Source organism: Anoplopoma fimbria, chromosome 14 (genome assembly GCF_027596085.1).
Source record: "Anoplopoma fimbria isolate UVic2021 breed Golden Eagle Sablefish chromosome 14, Afim_UVic_2022, whole genome shotgun sequence".
Taxonomy (NCBI): Eukaryota; Metazoa; Chordata; class Actinopteri; order Perciformes; family Anoplopomatidae; genus Anoplopoma; species Anoplopoma fimbria.
In genome coordinates this window covers 6525151-6544468 of record NC_072462.1, presented here as the reverse complement: position 1 = coordinate 6544468, position 19318 = coordinate 6525151, and the positions used below count along the sequence as shown (strand labels likewise).

Below are 19318 nucleotides of genomic sequence, written 5' to 3'. Positions count from 1 at the left end.
GTTCTTCTCCCTTTTCTCTTTTTTACATGTCAGTTCAGTGGCTCACAGCAATATATAGGTTACGCTGTCTGCTTTAATGGATGACTTAAGAGGAGTTATTGTTCATCTGGCCTGTATTTTGGCCACTCAGCTAAACTGAGAATTCCCTCAGGGAGTCCTGTCATAGCTCACTGTTGCAATATGAAAACCACACCAGACAGGGTCAGTGTACAGATGTCAGCCACACTGATTTAAATGTCCACTGTGCACAAATCCACCTGAGTGCAACCTCCCTCACACGCTCCACAGAAGAACAATCCTAACCTGTTAAAACACTTCAAAAAAAAGCACACCCACGAAAATCTAAACAAGCTACCGAGAACTTTTAATATCAAAATCCAAAGAAAACGGCACCGTTTCCTAGGAAACTCGGTCCAGTGTGCACAGATGTAAACAGCCCAGGGGACACAACGAGAGCTGTCTTCAGCATTCATGACTCATTTTCAGAAAGCGGATCTCTCCTCAGCTGATAAGATACCCACTGAGACTGTAACCAGCTGGGAGTCTGGGGGGAGACACAGTCACTCTTACACACACACACACACACACACACACACACACACACACACACACACACACACACACACACACACACACACACACACACACACACACACACACACACACACACACACACACACAGTAAACATCCTGAGAAACCACAGCCAGCTGTGTGTGGGGTTGATTGTGATGTTCTGTATTAGCAACCAGGAACTGGGAGCGAGGTTTGTCATAGACACCACAAAAACACACGACACACACAAACACTTTGATATGTACACACACCCTGATTAGAATAATTTAGGCCGGCAGGGGAAGCAGCCACTTGTTAGTGCGGAAGTTGTTTGCAGAAATATTTCTAAAGAGATCATATCCTGGGATAGTGCAGGTAAATATGTTTATGTAACAGTTAGCGTCTTTTGGAAACCACAAACCCGACTGCCTGCTCTACTCTGGCCCTCCCGCTACAGCTGCTATACACATTTCCTCCTCCTCCGATGTATGTGTGTGTGTGTGTGTGTGTGTGACCATGTGTGTGTGTCTGGATGACCTCCAGCGGTAAACAGTGACTCCCCGGCCTGTCACCAGATCTCGGTCCCCCGCTGAGCCCTCAGTCCACTTTCCAATTAGTCTCGTCACCTGGAGGCGGGGAGGGTGTTGAGAGAGACCGCTTTGTTTTTCTGTTTTTTTGTGTTAGTGTGTGATGTAGTGTTGATGGAGAAGTTTACTACAGTATTTCTGTCTTTCAAACCACAACCTTCAGCGGTGTGTGTGTGTGTGTGTGTGTGTGTGTGTGTGTGTGTGTGTGTGTGTGTGTGTGTGTGTGTGTGTGTGTGTGTGTGTGTGTGTGTGTGTGTGTGTGTGTGTGTGTGTGTGTGTGTGTGTGTGTGTGTGTGTGTGTGTGTTGGAGTTGTAAGTGCTTTTGCAGAATCCAGTGTTTTCCGTGTGTTATTCACATGGTATCAGCAGCTGGGGTTCAAACAAGTTTGTGTTTTGTTGTGATGTAAAAACAAAGATTGCAGATTATTATACTATATATTACTATACAATATAATATTTTACTATTCTTTCCAGTACTGGAGTTTCGTATTCTCACTCTATTTCATGATTTTGTGGTCTATTGAGACACATGCAATAGATTTCCTAATAACAGCTAAATGCAAGCAAATCAAATAGGAATCATTCAACAATGCTTTGTTGATATATTGCAAGCATTAATAAGGAAAATTTGCCTTAGACTTGTTGGACTTTGTGACCACCTGGACCAAAATCCATCTCGACAACTTATTAACACAACTTCATACTCTATCCTTTATGATTTATTTAACACCTATACCTACATAATGTATGAGTTATTAGAAACTGAGAAAGCCAGGAACCTTTAATAATGGATTACCAATATTTCTAACTGTATATTTACCATAGAGAAAGGATAAACGCCAACACCAGCCAATAGGAGTTTTAACAACCTTGCAACCCAAATTTGTTTCTATTAATGGCTTGTTAAAAATGCATTTGTAATGGTTTGTATTTTTAAAAGGTTCAATAATAGAAATTGACACCAAATTATTTTAAGAGTTAATCAATTGTATGATTCAATGATGTGTGACTGCTGCCTCTTTCTAACGTCCTCTCTTCTCTTCCCCCAGGAGAGCGCTATTGCTCTGTACCGTATTGTATTGTACTTGTTACCTGGGACTTACACAAGTACACTCTGAAGGTAAGACTTGACTTAAGGTCACCTGCACCTCTCTCATTTCAGTCACTTCCCCTAATCCCCTCTTTCTTCCTCACTGAAAATTTACCAGCAGGAAAAAAACTGTAAAACTTATTTGAGCACTGGGGGTTGGGGGGGATTTATTCTTCGCCTCTTTGGTTGTTTCCCAAGCACGTAAACACATTGCTATGAGAATTGGGCCAACGGTTGCCATGTCGACAAGTGTTGAGTAATCTGAGTGAGCAAGGGAGTGATCAGATCATAAATTCAGAGCTGACCATAATAGAGAAATGTTCTTGAATGAGTCTCAAAACTTTGAGGTCCCTGTCCAGACAAAAGATTAACTCTATATTCTATAGTGACAATTTATCAAATGACAATATGACAAGGTGGAAGGAGTCCCTCGTAGTGATGACTCACAGCTTCCTCAAGTTCACGAAGATTTATAGCAAGTTTCAGCTCATTGTTTACTTCTGTAGTTTTTTGGTTCACTCTGACTGTTTTCATAGAAAGCTCTCACTGGAAAGTTTTAAAAGGCCATTGTACACTACCTGTTCGGTGCCAAACAGCAGACAGACACATGTAGCCACTAGCTGGTGAACACAGTAGAGCATTTAGCAGCTAGAGAGCCAGTTATTTCCCTCTGGATTTTGTGGAGACCAAACAGATCTGAAAAAGCATGAATATTGGATTTCCATCAATCAGGTGGTCAGAAACATAAATCTAAATGAATAATAATGTTGCTCTATGTAAATAACCAAGTGTTTGCTGACAAGTTTGCCATATCAAGTTAAAATATGATGATTTGTCATATGTATTTGGCTGTTTTTTATGTGCTTGGGCAGGTAAAAATGGGTTTCTTAGTTTCGGATTGTGATCTCTTGAGCTATTTTTGTACCATGTTGTGGTTTCCCCAGATGAAAAGTTATAGATGCAGTCCAGTGAATTGGCCCCTTTTTTCTACTCTAATTATCATGATTGAGACTGACAGGGAGTTCAATAGGCCCGACACAACGCCACTGAAAACCGATGACCGACAAAACCCAATGTCATCTCGGTTCATTACAGCAAGGCTGAAACCTTTTTTTCCCCAATTCAAGGTCATGGCTTTCTAATAAAAGCCTTGTAAAAGCTTAAATCTGTTATTTTCAAGTGCTGACTTTTAATATTTGATTAAAAAACTTAAATTACCAAAATGTTAATCGATTTATAAAAGGCTTTTATGACATAATAGCTGGTTTTAGGCTGTGATCGGGCTACTTTGCTTCAGCAAGATCTGGCAACACTGTCTAAAGCTGACATCACTGATGCAGAGCGCGTGAACTCCCTGCTCTGCTCGAATCCAGCTGTGAACCTCTGCTGCATGTCATACCTCTCTCTCACTTTGTTTCCTGTCTCTTTCCACTCTGTCAACTGTCAACTGTCAAAAAAAGGCAAGGATGCTGCCCCAACAAATGTAAACAGGTCATCTGATGGGCTGGGGGTTTGAGTTGCATTACATATTTCCACAATGTCCCCATTTCAACCAGGGACTTGTGTTGCATGTATCTCTACTTTCACTATCAGAAAAAGGCAAGATGCAAAAAATAAACTTAAATAAGGCAATGGAAAGAAAATATATTTTTTCTTCATTTTGTCTTTCATTCAATTACATAAGTCATAAATCATGATTACAAATATTATGAGAATCCATGTGATGTATTGCTGTGTGGATGATTTTTCCACTCACAGATATCATAAATGGCTTACAAGACGCCAGTCAGCCAAATAATGGTCGTTTAAATGAATCGGTGACTTCATCCTCTACAAGGGATAACATTACAGGCTGAAGAGCCTTGGACCTTCTCTCTGTCCTACTTGAGTGACTTGGCAAAGAGCAAGGCTATGAACTCCAGCCATGTGTTAAACACAAGTCTGCCTGTGCCTAGTGTGTGTGTTCACATCCATACTGTATTCTGTATATCTAAAACCACATGGTTACGCATCAACCATGTGGTTTTAGATATACAGAATCCAGTAATAGTACAAGTGATATTTTACATGTAATGCACCCCTCTGCCTCACTGCCAAGTCCTGTTGTCCTTTACTGCAGAAGAGACCACACAGAGAGAATCATTCACTGTGTGGATGGGTATACACTATATCCCATGTAGGTCTTGTTTCCTTCTGGCTATTTTATAAAGCCCTAATGTTTTGGGGAAAGGAAAAAGCCCTATACAGAGCATGGAAAGCACATAAAGAACTGACGGTGTAGGAGAGGCAAGTCTACTTTGATTTGCTTTGCACTGAGCAAAAAAATGATCTGATGTACAATATTCTATGAAATCAAATTAGAATGTGTTAAAACCTGGTATGCATCAATAGCACTTAATAATTCCAGACTAAACGGATTAGTTTACATTTTTGTTTGACATGGTGCATGTGAGAACTCAGCCACTTCCTCCCTCAGGTCTAATTCCTTGATCACTACCACCACTACCAGGGATCAAATTCCCGCTCTCTACACTTTCCGTGCAATTATATAAAGTCTGAGCCCCCCGTCAGCCGTCTAATGAAGCAAGCCTTGTATTATACAAAGACAAGCTCCTCATTGAAGTCCTTTCTCTCCATGGCTTACAAGTACAGCAACTGTTAGGACAACGCATCAGTCTTTTCCCCTCATCTTTCCCACTTTCTGTCATGTCATCAACATTGCGTGCCCATGTTACTGTCTTCTCACAAGCAGGGCTTCTATACACATGTCCCCATTAGTAAAGGCCCAGTGACCACAGGTCAGAGTGAGCCCAGAGACAATAAAGATGTTGAGGGGCCTGGGTCTGAGATCACAGGTCATATAGAGAATGAGTGCAGGGGACCCCTGAGACTGGGAAATGCTGAATAGAGAGTCAAAGTTGGCGGAAAGGCTGGAAACTGTATTCTGCCTCCAGGCAGGGAGATGTTATACTCACTTGTGGTCATTGTGGTAATGTTCTGAATTTCCAAACTGGCTCTATTGATGAGAAAGACAGAGAGGAGCAGGGAAGAGGGGAGGTTAGCTGATGATGCCGATGTCCTTTGGCTCATTCATCCCCTGTATTCTTAAAACAAAGAGGCCATGCCTTGATACCCGAGGCAAACCACACAAATACTTTAACATACACAGCAACTACTCAGATGTGCTAATTGGTGTGGAAGTTATATAATTCTGCCACCAAATTTACATATTGAACCTGAACTCTGTCCCTTGTGCCTCAAAATTCACAAACACATATTGTTAGCTCTATACAGTATCCCCTTCAGTCTCTCCTCTGAAGGGGAAATGGTTACTAAGAGAGGATGAGGTCCTTAAGCCCAAAATGACCTTCACCAGCTGACATGTTTCCATCAGCATATGGGGAACACAAACACCAAAGTCTTGTTTTGCTCCATTCCTCATTCCGCAAACTAAATCCTTACAAATAATATTGTTAAGGTGTGAAAATATTTCCTGCATTGTTTCTTCTCTGTCGTAAAGGGAATTTCATTTTTGTAACTTGATTATCAGTAGAAAAAAAACACATTGTGCATCAGAAGCTAGGCATTATTATTGTTTAAGTTGCTATTGCTTCACATTTTGCAAGTCAGAGTTATCATGTTTATATTTAATCATTTTTCTTTGCTCGATGTAAACCCAAAACATATTTAAAGTGTATCAAACATTAATTTACCCTGCTCAAATAGCATAAACTGACAGCACGGCACTTTGTAGAACAACAGTTCAACAAAGAAAGACAGAAAGGCCAAATTATTTAAAGATCATACATTTGTTGCTGACTTTTTGTTTCCCTTACGAGCTGTTAGAATATGGCCACATTATTTTCCAATTTTTGGGTGAGCAGCTCCTTTAAGAATTTGCCAGCCCGAATAACAATAAACAGCACATTCTTTGAGTCCATTTGTTGTGGGCTTGCTTAAAACAGCTTTATGCCTCCTAAGAGTCACATGGTCAAAAGATGCCAGAGAAGCGTGAGGCTGCAGAAGTGCTGACATTTGAAACAAAGGCCACCACAGCATTTCTTTGCAGCATCCAATCAGACAGCACCCATCCAACTGTTGCTTCATACTCCCCTATCATCAGCCTAGTTTTATATCCGTCTGGACCTATACATAGTCATTTGTTTTGGCCTTAAGGCGCACTAGACAGAAGCAGTTTGGTCACCTCAAAACCCAAGGCAGTTTATTATTCTTTGTATTTATTTTTATTTCACTTCAACCATCTTTTTTTCTCCATCTCTCCACCCTGTAGTGTTTGAGTTCCATTACTTTATGAACTGCCATTCTGAGTTGGCTAAAAAGACCAGTCTAACATGATGTATAGCTAAGATGCTGCCATGCCTGTCATGTGTGAAAGCAAAAAAAAAAAAAAAAAAGATTGCTCTTATTTTGTTAATGTGAAGTTTTTGGAAAATTGGCTCATGAGCCAGTGTAGTCAAGCCAACCATTACCTCTGGCAAATACAGCTAAAATATTTTGCTGATCCTCATTTGTTTCTCACACAAGTTTAACAGTCTCCCTCAGCATGGTTGTTCTCATCCATCTCTGCTAACTGTTTGTGTGTAACTGTTGCTCAAGTTGCTTCTTTCGTTCTACTATATCAACAAAGTTGAGGCTAGTATTCTGCCCATTTTCCGCTGTGATTAACTCCCAGTTAGTATGGATAATTTCACTGAAGTGTGAAGTTTGGCCACATACAACAACAAAAGTTTCTTCATAGTCCAGATTGTGGGATTTTAGATTGTTTTAATAATGTACTAATCTTACTAGTTAACCCCTTGGCCTATGTGTATGTAGCCATTTTTTCTCACATCTTTATGTTGAAGTTACAGAGCATAGAAGAACATAGAAAACAAACTTATAATTAAATATGAAATATGAAAATAATTATTAAGGATCAACGAAACCAATTTGGTCAGTATGATTATGTAAAATATACTTGCCAGGTACTAAAAGAGAGCACATAATAACAGTTTTCATTTTCTTACTGTACTGATGTGTGACTTCATAAACAAGCCTGTGATTTTAATTTGCACCTCTAACTCCATTCTCCCTTTTATGCAGATGTGGACATCCTCCAAAATTTGGGTCTCAAGGGAGAGAAACCGTCGCGCTCGGTGCCAGCAGGGGTCATTCCATTCAAATCGGGGATCATCCTCAACCAGCGGGCGCACATTGAAACCCCATTGCGCTCAGTCTTCCCTGCGGCCATCTGGCCCAACCTGGCACTGGTCCTGAGTGTGCGCTCACACCGAGTCAACAGTGCTTTCCTCTTCACCCTGCTCTCAGGCCGCAAGAAGCTCCTTCTCGGTCTGCAGCTTACACCGGGCCATCTGGTCCTACACACGGGACCAAACACCTCGGTGGCCCTGCCCTATGAGCCCCATGATGGTCGGTGGCACCAACTGGCGGTGGGAATTAATGGACAGAGAGTGACTCTTTATGCCTCCTGCGGAGAGCAGAGTGTTCATGCAGACTTTGGGTGGGACAGTGATGAGGGACCGGCTCCAGAGCTCCAGGGCTCCTTCTTGTTGGGGAGGACAAACCAGAAGCAAGCCTCAGCACACTTTGAAGGAGCCATCTGCCAATTTGACCTGGTCCCTTCTGCACAGGCAGCTCACAACTACTGCAGTTACATTAAGAAACAGTGCAGGGAAGCTGACACATACAGGCCCAACCTTCCTCCCTTGTTGCCTATCCTACCACGAGAAGCAAACACAACAGCTACCGCTGCTACCCCTAAGCGTGGTGGCTCAGAAACACCCAGGAGGACCACAGGGCAGAGCCTTGCCAGGAGTGTCGCCGCTGCTGCCTCGGCTGTCAGATATGTGGCCCCCACCCAAACAATAAAGACCAGTCCTGGGACCATTTCTACACCCTTTCTGGTAACTGTGATGCCCATCACAGTCCAGCTTGGTTTGGCCTCCCCGCCTCCCAAGGCCAGGACTGAGACTGTCACAGCACCACTCAGGACAAGAGTACCCCCGACTAAACCAGCAAACCCAAGACCCACAACCTCTAAAGATCCAAACCATAAACTCTCCAAACCAACTCCCCCAAAGCCCACTCCTCATAACAGCTCCAAAAAAACAATAGCAGGAACAGACAACCAGAAGAAACCTACTATTCCAGCCACTACCAACACCAAACCCTCCAAGACAAAGCCTGACTCTTCCTTATCAGAACAAGGTCCAACCCCAAAGAAACCACAACCCACCACAGCCAAGAAAACATCTCCCAAGTCTAAAGTTACGCCATCCAAAGCCACTCCGTCCAAACCCAAAACAAATTCTGTCAAAGTTGTCAAGCCAACAATCTCCAAAGTCAACCCTTCAAAATCAACAATCTCCAAAACTACAACTGCTAAAACCTCCAAGCCAGTCACCAAGCAGGTCACCAAACCAACAAAGCTAGCCAAAACCACCAAGGCTACAGTCACCCCGCGACCAACCAGATCTTGGTACAACCCTGTTACTCCACCTGCTACTGATGGGTTCCAGAGCTGGGATGTGCCACCTACTCAGTTCTCCCTGCTGGCTGGACCTATAGGACAGAAAGGAGATACAGGCCCATCGGTAAGCACCTCTGGTCTGTTGGGTTGGTTACTGAGTATGTTTGTGTGTCAGTGCCACAAAAAAAGGCAAATTTACAACAGATGCATACATGCTGGATCAATCTACTTTACTTCGATCAAGAGCTAGCTAACACTTTGCTTTAAAAATGTATACGTGCCAGATGAACTGGTGGGGAGCACAGAATCATAGCAATAAAAAAGGGCACAGGCAATGGATGACTTAAGAAGAAAACAGGAATATCCAGTGAAAGAGTATCATAAAATTGTTTCTGAAGCTGGCAAGGTGCCAGTGTAGCACAGCTAAGATCAACCCATTATGGTACCCTTTTTGGCTTGGGTCATTAGCCTGGCTTTAGCTCTAATGGTTCTGGATATTAAAGGTGAATAAAAACATACAATCTATATCTCAGCTGTTTATGCTGGCAGTTGTGGGTGGTGAGTTTGATGGTTTATGTTAATAAAGTAGTAAAAGTGTGTGAAGCACCACAAGGGACATCTTAGTCCGTGCCGGTCTTTGTCACCAGTGTAAGGCCAGGTTTGATTCTAGTGCTCTGGGGCTGGAAATAAGAGAGCACAGAGATATGTGGGTTAATGTAGCTCTATCTCCTTTCCCACACAGGTTAGAAATCCCACTTTTTCCTCTTTCCTATGTGCACTGAACCCTCCAGGCTGGGTGTGACGTGTCAGGTCTGACGCCTTGCCGTCTCTGCACCAGATTCCTCTGTCATAGGGGGCTAGTTGAGGTCTCATGGCCCTCTTTCAAAGCTAGGTCAAGGGTCAAAGCAGTCAGTAAACACCATCATTCAGCTTCCCAATGCAGCGCAAAAGTAGGCCATATCACAAGGAGCGGGAACACTGAGGCAGGCAGGTCTATCATCAGTTTTTTAGTTGCATCTTCACTGACCACTTTAGATGACATTTTTATTCATTGTTGGGGGTTTTTGTCAGAAAACTTTGGCTGTTTCTTAACAGAAAATATACACATGCACACTGGAAATGTGTATATTTTCTTTGTTAACTAAACTCAAGTTGTTAACCAAAGACTAATCAACTGTGTTTTGGAGATGTATCTTGTTATGAGCTGTACACAATTGTCTACACAGTTCCTCAACTCCAAATGTGGGCTGAGCAATCAGACCACAATGTCTCCTCAGCCCGCTCTGGGTGTGTTTGTACTTGTATTTGAAGCTGGTGAATGAGTCATTTTAGTGTAAGGTGTGAGCAGGGCTCGCGCGTTTGATACGTGTGCCTTGCTTAGTCATTGTAGTGGTCTGTAATTTGCATCTATGGTGATGTCCACACCTAACTTGACTTTCATCCCATTTAACCAAATTACTGCCATTTACAAAGCAGCGCCTGCAATCTCAATGTCAAGTACTGTAATCTATCACAGAAGATAATGTAGAATGATGATTTAGGGAAGTTAAAAGGTACTTTACCGAACAACTGCCCGACACAAGTGCTGATACTATGCTGAGGCCCAAAAACCTTTATCATTTTATACCAAATATATGATAAATAACACCAATCTGAGACTCTGCCTTGACGTCTGGAGTATTTACAATCTGTATAAATGTTCTAGGCTTCACGTTGAAATGTGTATGTTTTGTCTGGGCACTGATTTAAATGCGGTCATTTGACGTGATCATACATTCATACTCACACAGAATTTTTATGAGAATATTGCAGGAATTAAACAGGTGCTTCATGTCATAGTGTGTGTGCATTTGTACGCATATGTGTATGTTTGTCTTTATGATGCTATGATGTGCCTCGGGAGATCCCAGATGAATCCAGTCACACTTCCTTTTCAACACAGTTTGAAAACTCTATCTCTCACTCCTTCTCACAGCACAGTCTTGTACATAAACACACACACACACACACACACACACACACACACACACACACACACACACACACACACACACACACACACACACACACACACGCACACACACACACACACACTCATTCTCGTATACATACACACATTTTGACCAATCTGACAGTCAGGAGCCAAAGAAAAGCATTGCATTCATTGAGGTTTCAGCCAACAGTATTATCCTCCATCACTCTTGCTGCCTATAGCATAAAGAGAATCCTACTGAAAGACACACTAGAATCGTGATTTGGACTCTTGTTTCCACTGTGCAGATTCTGCACTCTGGCTTCCAGGAGAAACATCCAATGGCAATGTTACCCCCATCTGAAGCACTTTTGGTTCCTCTCTGCTGCCTAAAAAATCTGTTCCAATGCACACCTGAATGTGATTTATATGCTCTTCAGTTTTATGTGATTGCTGAAAGTGACAGTTGGAGTTTTAATCTGATTAGTTTTTAATTGGAGCTGTACTGGCTGTGAGTTTAAATTTGATTTAAAGCCAAACTCTTATAACTCTCATGATTTGACTTCTGCATTAAGTGAAATTGTACCTGCAAGCTTCCTGAGTACTGAAATGTTGCCACAATTAGAACTTTCAAGCAGTTTACTTGCTTGAAAGATTAAAGTGGAGTTTTGCAAATTTGCACTGTGTATTCAAGTATTCTTAAATAAGAATTGTTAAATGATAGCCAAACAAGCAACTTCTAGCACATTTTGTAACTCTTAAACCCTAAATCATAAAGACCATAGCACATCTATGAGTTCATAATTAAGATTCTGTTGCCAGGTGGCACAAATCATGTTCCACCTTCCTCCCAGGCAAAGTCAGCGAGTCTAAACCTCATAACTGAAAGCAGCCTTTGCCATCAGACTGTTTTTGAAATGTGGTGATTGGAAAATGCGTACTGATGTGGGAATTCCGTGAGACTGGTAACTCCCTGTCTGGAGAGAGTAGTTAACAAAAACATTCTCCAAGTAAGAAAGAAATATGTTGAAGATGGACAGGTGCAAAGAGGATAAGACAGTAGGGAATAAACAAACAAACAAACAAACAAGTGTAAGTAAAGGAGGGGGTGGAGGTGTGAAGATGGACAGGAGCATGTGTAGATGTTGACAGGTCCTTAGGCCACCAAAGAGCACCCCACCTGTAACAATGGTGGTGGTCTCAACCATGGAGGTCGTCCTGGTGGGGACAGTGGGGGGCCAATTATAATCTTTAGAGCGATACAACTGAAAGCATACACACACACTATACACGCAATATATGGCTGATCACAATAACCTTGAGACACAGGTTGGCGTTGTTTTGAAGTTCAAGTTGTTTTTGAAGTTTTGCTTTGTCTCTTTAAGTTCAAAGCCTTGTGGAAAATGAGCCGAGGAAACTGGAGAAGTGGTAAAACTTTCACACTGCACTTTATGGTAGATGCTTCTGCCCTTTTAAAAATCCTCATATTGTTGTTATCTCAGGCATCAAATTTAACAGCATCGTAAAAATACTGTACTTCATTTTACAGGGTAGGAAACAATTAAAAAATGTCATATAGAGGTTTTAACACATTTACCTCAGGATCCAGAGCCCTTCAGGTAACTCTCATTAGCTTCTCTGTTTTTCCTCACTTCTCCTTTTTCTCTTTTTTGATTAAAAGAAAACGAATGAGCACCAGGCTGATAAAGCCACACAGGGGCATTGAGCAGCTCAGGAAATGACCTGTTATTTCTAGTGATTCTACGATTTCCTGCCACACAGTCTAAGAACTTCCTGATGGATAAGGCTGAACTCTCATCACCTTGAGATGGAATGACTTTGGTTTGAAACAGTGTCGTTTTTGACTCTGCAGCTGCTGTGCAGCCTGTCTGTGGAAACACACTAAGGAGTCTTAATGATAGAAGGGGATTGCTTAGGTATTGAATAAAAATCTGAATACCGTCACTCAATACACTCTTTCTTTCTCTCTCTTCAGGGACTACCAGGACCTCCAGGGAAGCCAGGCCTGCCAGGCAAGAGGGGTCCTCGGGTAAGTTTCCGTCGCTCGCACACCTCCAGCCACATCAAACACACTTCCATTTGTAACCTCTAGAATTCATTTTATTTAGGTTTACTGTGGGTATCCCTCTGTGTCCGTGTGGGTTTGTTTGTGTTTTTGCTACTGCTGCTGACGCACATGTTGACGAAAGCTCACACACAAACAGACTGTAAATAAGCCCCACGGCAGAGAGGTGACTCAGGAAGACTGACAGAAAGACAAGGACAGAGATGACTGTATGTGTGTGTTCCAGCCTAAAGGGCAAAACCCTGGACAATTTTATGAAGTTACAATAATAACCTGCCAAGCCATGCTCCCACATCACTTTAAATCCCTCCCATCACCCAGCTCACAGACACACACACAAACTCTCACATACTCACACACAACGTTTTCCTATGCAGGCAGATTGACCATATTCAGCACGGGGCTGCGAGTGCTGACCTCCCACCCCTTAGCATAAACAGGAAAGCTCCTATAAAGACGGCCTTTCAAAAGGCTGGCTGTGCCACAGGATGCCTAATAAAAGCACTGTAAACAGACAGAGAACACATGGCTCCACTGGACTCTCCTCTCCTCACTGAGCTGTTGCAGCAGGCTGCACCAACACTTCATAGGAATCCCATTCTGGACTAATGAAAGGCCTCTTTCTCCAAGGCAGTTAAATAGATAAAGTCTCATCCGTGGGTCTTCTTAGAGGAATTCTCATTTACTTCCTCTCGTTTCTCTCTGTATAGATTCCGACAGACTTATTTTTTAAGTATGTCAACAATTATTGGATAAAACGGAATGGAAATTTGATGCCATCTTTTCCTCTAGCGCCACCAGCAGATTTCCAATTGTGGTTTTTGAGTGAAGCTATGTACTGATTGGCATGAGATTTGGTACAGATACTCAAGCACCCCTCAGGATGAATTGTTATAACTTTGCTGACTTCTTCAATTTCCCCCTAGTGCCATTATCAGGTTGAAATTTAAATTTGCTCAAACTTTATGACCAAATACCAACAAAATGAATGACATTCCAGGCAGACTCAGCCGTGCTTTGTGTTTAGAACTATTTAGCAGATGTGTGTATGCTAACAAGCTTAACCATGTAAGATAGGGAACATGGTTAATATTGTATCTGCTAAACACGAGCTTGTTAGCATTATCATTTTGCGCATGTTAGCATGCTGATGTTAGCATTTGCTGATAAAGCACGGCTGCACTTAAGCATAGCCTCACAGAGTTGCTGGCATGCATGTAGACTCTCTGTCTTGCTTTTTTAAAGCTTTACACTCACTGTTTTACCATTTGAATTGATAGACCAACACTACAACCAAGCTACTCAGTCAGTCTAGACTACAGAAAAATCTAAATGCACCAAATATACCGTTGAGGTACGCTTTATGTCCATGGATGCGTGTTTGTAATCTTTTTTTTATGTGTCTTTTAATTATTACCTACTGTTTGTGTCTGTCTGAGTCTGAGAAAACGTTAACTCTCTGTGATCCCTCACCCCTACAGATGTATAAGGAGGTCTTTGTCTAGCTCTAATTGAAGCTATTTAAGCCCTTGCAGCACCTCACATCCCGTCTCTAGTAGCAGTTCCACAACATCAGGCCCTTTTTAGGTGGTTTTCTAATGATCCAAATTTAAATTTAGCTATAATAAAACTTTTATCGAGCTTAATAGTCTAAACACAGAGCTGCTTGAACTTGCTTTTTTGAAAAAATACGCAATATTCTACTTGAGGGTTGAGAAGAATTTCTCTTTTGATGAGTTGAGGTTTGAGCCTGGACAGGTTTGACTCAAACCTGTCATTAGTAAAGCCCCTCAGCTTGTCTCAAACCTCATTCATCAACAGTATGTATCACTTCATTCTGATTTACATCCTGGCAGCTTCGACGGGGCCTTTGTAAACCATAGCAAACCAGCTGTTAAACTGCCTGCGGCATTGTCAGTGGAAGTGGTCGGTTTGCAATGTGCAAACAATGAAAACAAGCCTGTTCAATAAAGAAGCACTTGTAAAGAACTCTGGTTTTGATGCCACTTGAACAGAGGTCGCTTCCAAACTCGCCGCCAGTGTCTGACTCTGACCTCACAGTCATTTTGTTTAATGCTCATACAAGTACACATTAGCGCTCACAGAAAAGTGTGTACATGCTACAGCACTGATCCCACGCCCATGTAGCACAGACATATGTGTTTATGAACTGCCTATATAAAGAGTGAGACAGATTATAGAGCTTTCCTATAAACAAAAGCATTTATCAAGTTTAATTGCTGCTGCCATGTGTGTGCAAACACTGAGCTGCTTACACACATACTTACGCATTTGCTAACTCGCACTCACAAACACATGTCTCATTTCTTGGCTCGACAAGAGTGTGGTTTTAATTTGGGAAGAGAAATTCACTTGTTCATCACTGAAATAAATTAACTCCAAAACTGAATTTACGCTACAGGTTGCTTAAAGTTGCAGGCTCACAGGTGGCGTAGCATGAGTTGACCATAAGCATCATCTGTTTTCAAGCCGAAAAATGAATTCCAATCAGGGTGTTTGCTGAAGGAAGAGCTCTGCCAGTTTTTTTGGTTTTTTTTGAGTGACCCTCCGTAGCCTTGGATTACTGGAAGTCTGCATGATGACAAACAGAGCTCCATTGAGCCCACTGAGCACCACCCATGAACCTTGACCTCTGATCCCACACATGTGAGTGTGAGACGCCGTCGCCGCGGCAACCACAGTCAGTAAAGAAGCCTTTGCTAGGTATCCATGAATAGTCAGGGTGAGCCCTTTTCGAGTCTGTTTGTAGGTGTATAATGACGACGGTGGTAGGAGGGTGTGAGAGGAAGCGTGCGGTGGATTCATCACGGCTACACATGTCGGTATCTATCTGAAGAATGGCTGCATGTATTCGTCTGGAGCCAGCTGAGTCAAAAGGGTCTTTGTCTGGAGGGAAAAAAAATATGTTGGCCATCTTTCCTCATGCTTCCCCTCAAAATGACAGAATCCCCCCACCTTGCTTCACCTGCAAGCGAAGCTAATTCAAATCCCAGATGGACATTTCATATAGAAACCTGGAAAACTATTAAGAACTAAATGGGTGAAATATTCTTCTTAAAGCAGGGTGTTGGCGACAGATCAGCTTTTTAAGTCTTTATAATTCCCAACGTAAAGTGTTTATATGGATCTCTCCTCCGGAACATTACTGTAATAAGAGTATAATGAATCACAGTCCGTGCTCCAATTCATTCTTTTTACAGCTTGCCTTTTGACACATTTTTAATAAACCGATTTTTTAATGTTTGGCATAACGTTAGCACTCTAGGTTTCCATCGTAATTTTAAAAAACTTGTCATGGCCATTATGAGCTTATTGTCGAAAATGCCTAAATGATACTATTAACTATTTCCGTTTTAATATACTCTGGTCACTGCATGATGTATTTAGCTTTTAAAAATGTTGGCTTATGAAGCACATTTATTAATATGGTTGGCTGATTACCAGCTCAGCATAATTCATTGGCCCTCTCTGATTATTATTATTATTATGACGTTTTACTGTAATTTATTTGGCACTGGGCTGCAAGTCCTGCTCTTTTCACTCAGTGATGGCAGGGCTATTGCGACTTTAACGAACAGTGAAACATTTTCCTCACTCCTCGGAGGCACCATTTAAAGTAAGTGTGTGTGTGTGTTTGTGTTGACTGGGATCTTTAATTAAGAAGACGTCCAGTGGTTTCACATGCTCTTGATCTAATGTTAGTCCATCAAGCATTGCCCCTTCGGCTCTCATTTGGCACGTCACCATACGGAGTCTCTTTTATCTTTAATACGGCGACTGTATATACATTAAAACTGTCTTTTACAAGCTGTCGTTGAAAGTCAGACAGTGTTTACACCATTTCCCATTAAAAGGCCCTTGTCTAAAATATTCTGTGTGGAAATGTTATCTTTGGAGTGATGTCATGCATTCAGATTTAAGATCCACAAGTGCATACTCAATATTTCTTGGCTTTAAGTTGAACATATGGCAATGATGTAGAATTTTGTAGGTCCAAGCACGAATATTTATAAACCTCGGAGCAGGCGGCACGCATGTTACCATAACACGAAACATTAGGAGCTATCATTTCTTTAGATTTTGACCATTTTGTCTCAACTTAGAATGGTAATGAAACGCACAGAGCTTGCAGTATTATTACCACAGGAGCCACAGTAACGCCCTGCGCCGCTGTTCAGAGGCTGGTGGTTTTTCATTTGATGGCCCTCAGCTTGTGTGCGCCCCACCCTGGTCTTCTCTAATTAGACACCTGTTGTGCGTGAGAGGGACATGACATGGAGGCGAAAGCACAGTAACAAACGTTGGTGCCTGCCCGTGCCTACCAGTGTACTGCCAAAGCTGCGGTAAACCACAGGGTTAATTTTGAAGCATGTAATTGAAACATGTCAAGTTTTTTTAAGTTTATTTATGGCATCGACAGCCTCCCTTTACAATGTCTGGACATTCGAGTGAATGCCAGCTCAATACAAATACAAAAACATGAAAGGGGGAAGAGACTGCGGGAGAAAAACAGGCAACATCTTGAAAATTCTTGGAATCAAAATTTGTAAAACATAACAAGTAAAAAAACAGATCAGATCTCATCAAATTCAGTGATTATTTTTTATACCAGTTTGGAGTGTCGAAATGGTGAGTGTTCAGAGATAACGACACCTGCATGGGTGCTTCGTAACGTCCTGTTCATTCCTGTCTCACGTGAATCAGACATGGGTGTCATCAAAGCGCCCTTTGAAAAGAAGAGCAGCTACAGCAAAAGGCATTCATGTTGTCATGTCTGCACCCGACCAGTACGTCTGTTTTTGAACTTTGCTCAAAGGGCTTTTTTGTTGATCTGTATAACCCAGCCCAAACCCCGCATTACTTTTTTTTCTTCTGCTGGATAATAAAGAGCTGCCTGTCTGGATGTCGCTAGATGTTGTTTCTTTTGATGCTGCAGAGCAGATTTGTTTTCACTCACCTCAGTGAAACTTGCTGACCCGGCTCTTGAAGCAATTGTGGCTCTTTCTTTCCACCCTCTCTTGACTCACTCGACCCTTGACCCGCTCCGGGGGTAGTTTAGGGGCCCAAGGGTACCACACCACGTGGAGGGCAGGGGCGAGGTCAGACATCAACGGAAAAAGGTTACTCAGAGGAAGAGAAGGTAGACAGACAGACAGATGGGGTCGATGTCTGAGACATAGCAACAACCCCTTTGTTTTTATCTGACGGCTGCAGTTTGAACCAAAGAAACATCGTTGTCGATTCATTCTCCGGCTTCCAAAGGTTTTCTGCTAAACTGTCCCATGGGGGGCTGCTGGATAGGGCGAGATGGTTCACATTACCAGTATGCTGCTACTGTAGATCCCGCTTTGTTTGCTTTCTGACACAGTTGTGTTCCTTTCCTCAGCAACTGCCAATGCGGACCGAAACGCACACCAGCAGAGGAATTCAAAATGTTATGATACTAGATGATCTGCATTACTCATTAAGACGCCTGGCAAATGTGTGTTTGTGTGTGTGTGTGTGTGTGTGTGTGTGTGGATGGGGGGTTGTGGATTGTGGAGGCAACAGGGGGCAGGAAAACCACATCCATATGGTGAAGCAGCTCCACAGACCCCATTTTCCATAAGCTTCTACCCCCAACAACAACAACCCCAAATACCTCACCCCCAACGCACACATGCACAGCTGATGTAAAGGAAAATAGGTTAAATTAACATGAAAGCTGAGGTTCTCCAGACAGACTTTGCCCCCCCCCCCCCCCCCCCCTTCTCTGGTCTCATTCACAGCAGCAAAGGCACAGTCTGCATCAGCGCTATCCCAATATGATGATTGATTGAGATCTCAATAACTGTTTGATTATGTTTTTCTCTCTCTGTCTTTTCCACAGGGCGCCCCTGGTCCCCATGGAAACCCTGGCCGACCTGGTCCATCCGGGCTCAAGGTATCTAACACCACTCCCGGTCTAACTGATGATCACAAGTCAGCCTTTCATGTTTTTTGTCAACAGCCCTGCAGCCACATTGGTTTTTCCATTGCATGACTATGTACCTCTTCTACTAATTTAATAAGAAGTTTATGATCCGCACTTGCCTCTAAGGTGAATGACAATCCAATGAGGATGTGTTAGATTTTCAGTTTTTCTATATCAGCTGGAATCCATAAAGAGCAACGAAGGTAATGGAGCTTCTTGGCACCTAGGAATCAAGGTCATCTAAGTTCACGACATACAGTCACACCTAGCAGTTTGAGACTTTACTAACACCACTGTATAACTTTAACACGGGTTGCCAAGATGAAAATGATTCCCATCTGTATAAGGTCATCAAGGTTGTTCAGATTCTAGGAGATATGCTCAAATGTTTGTGATTGTTTATGCGTCGGTATGCTGTTCCTATGTGTAAAACAAATGTGAGTCTATGTGCTTCCAATGCAACACGAGCGGATAGAAAAAATTTAGTCTGACACAAGAGGTGTAGAAGTGATTTATCAGAGCTCCGGGGAAAGAGGATACGAGTCGGAGAGTGAGAACTGCAAATA

The 19318-nt window shown here is 42.3% G+C and overlaps 1 protein-coding gene across 1 annotated transcript in view; it reads left to right on the top strand.

Moving 5' to 3' along the window:
* The window catches only part of col27a1a (collagen, type XXVII, alpha 1a), a 63792-nt gene that overhangs the window by 2558 nt on the left and 41916 nt on the right, over window positions 1-19318 (top strand). The window contains exons 2-5 of the mRNA XM_054612641.1: window positions 2190-2260; window positions 7334-8844; window positions 12689-12742; window positions 18669-18722. Coding sequence (XP_054468616.1) covers window positions 2190-2260; window positions 7334-8844; window positions 12689-12742; window positions 18669-18722 — 1690 coding nt within the window. The remainder of the gene's footprint in view (window positions 1-2189; window positions 2261-7333; window positions 8845-12688; window positions 12743-18668; window positions 18723-19318) is intronic.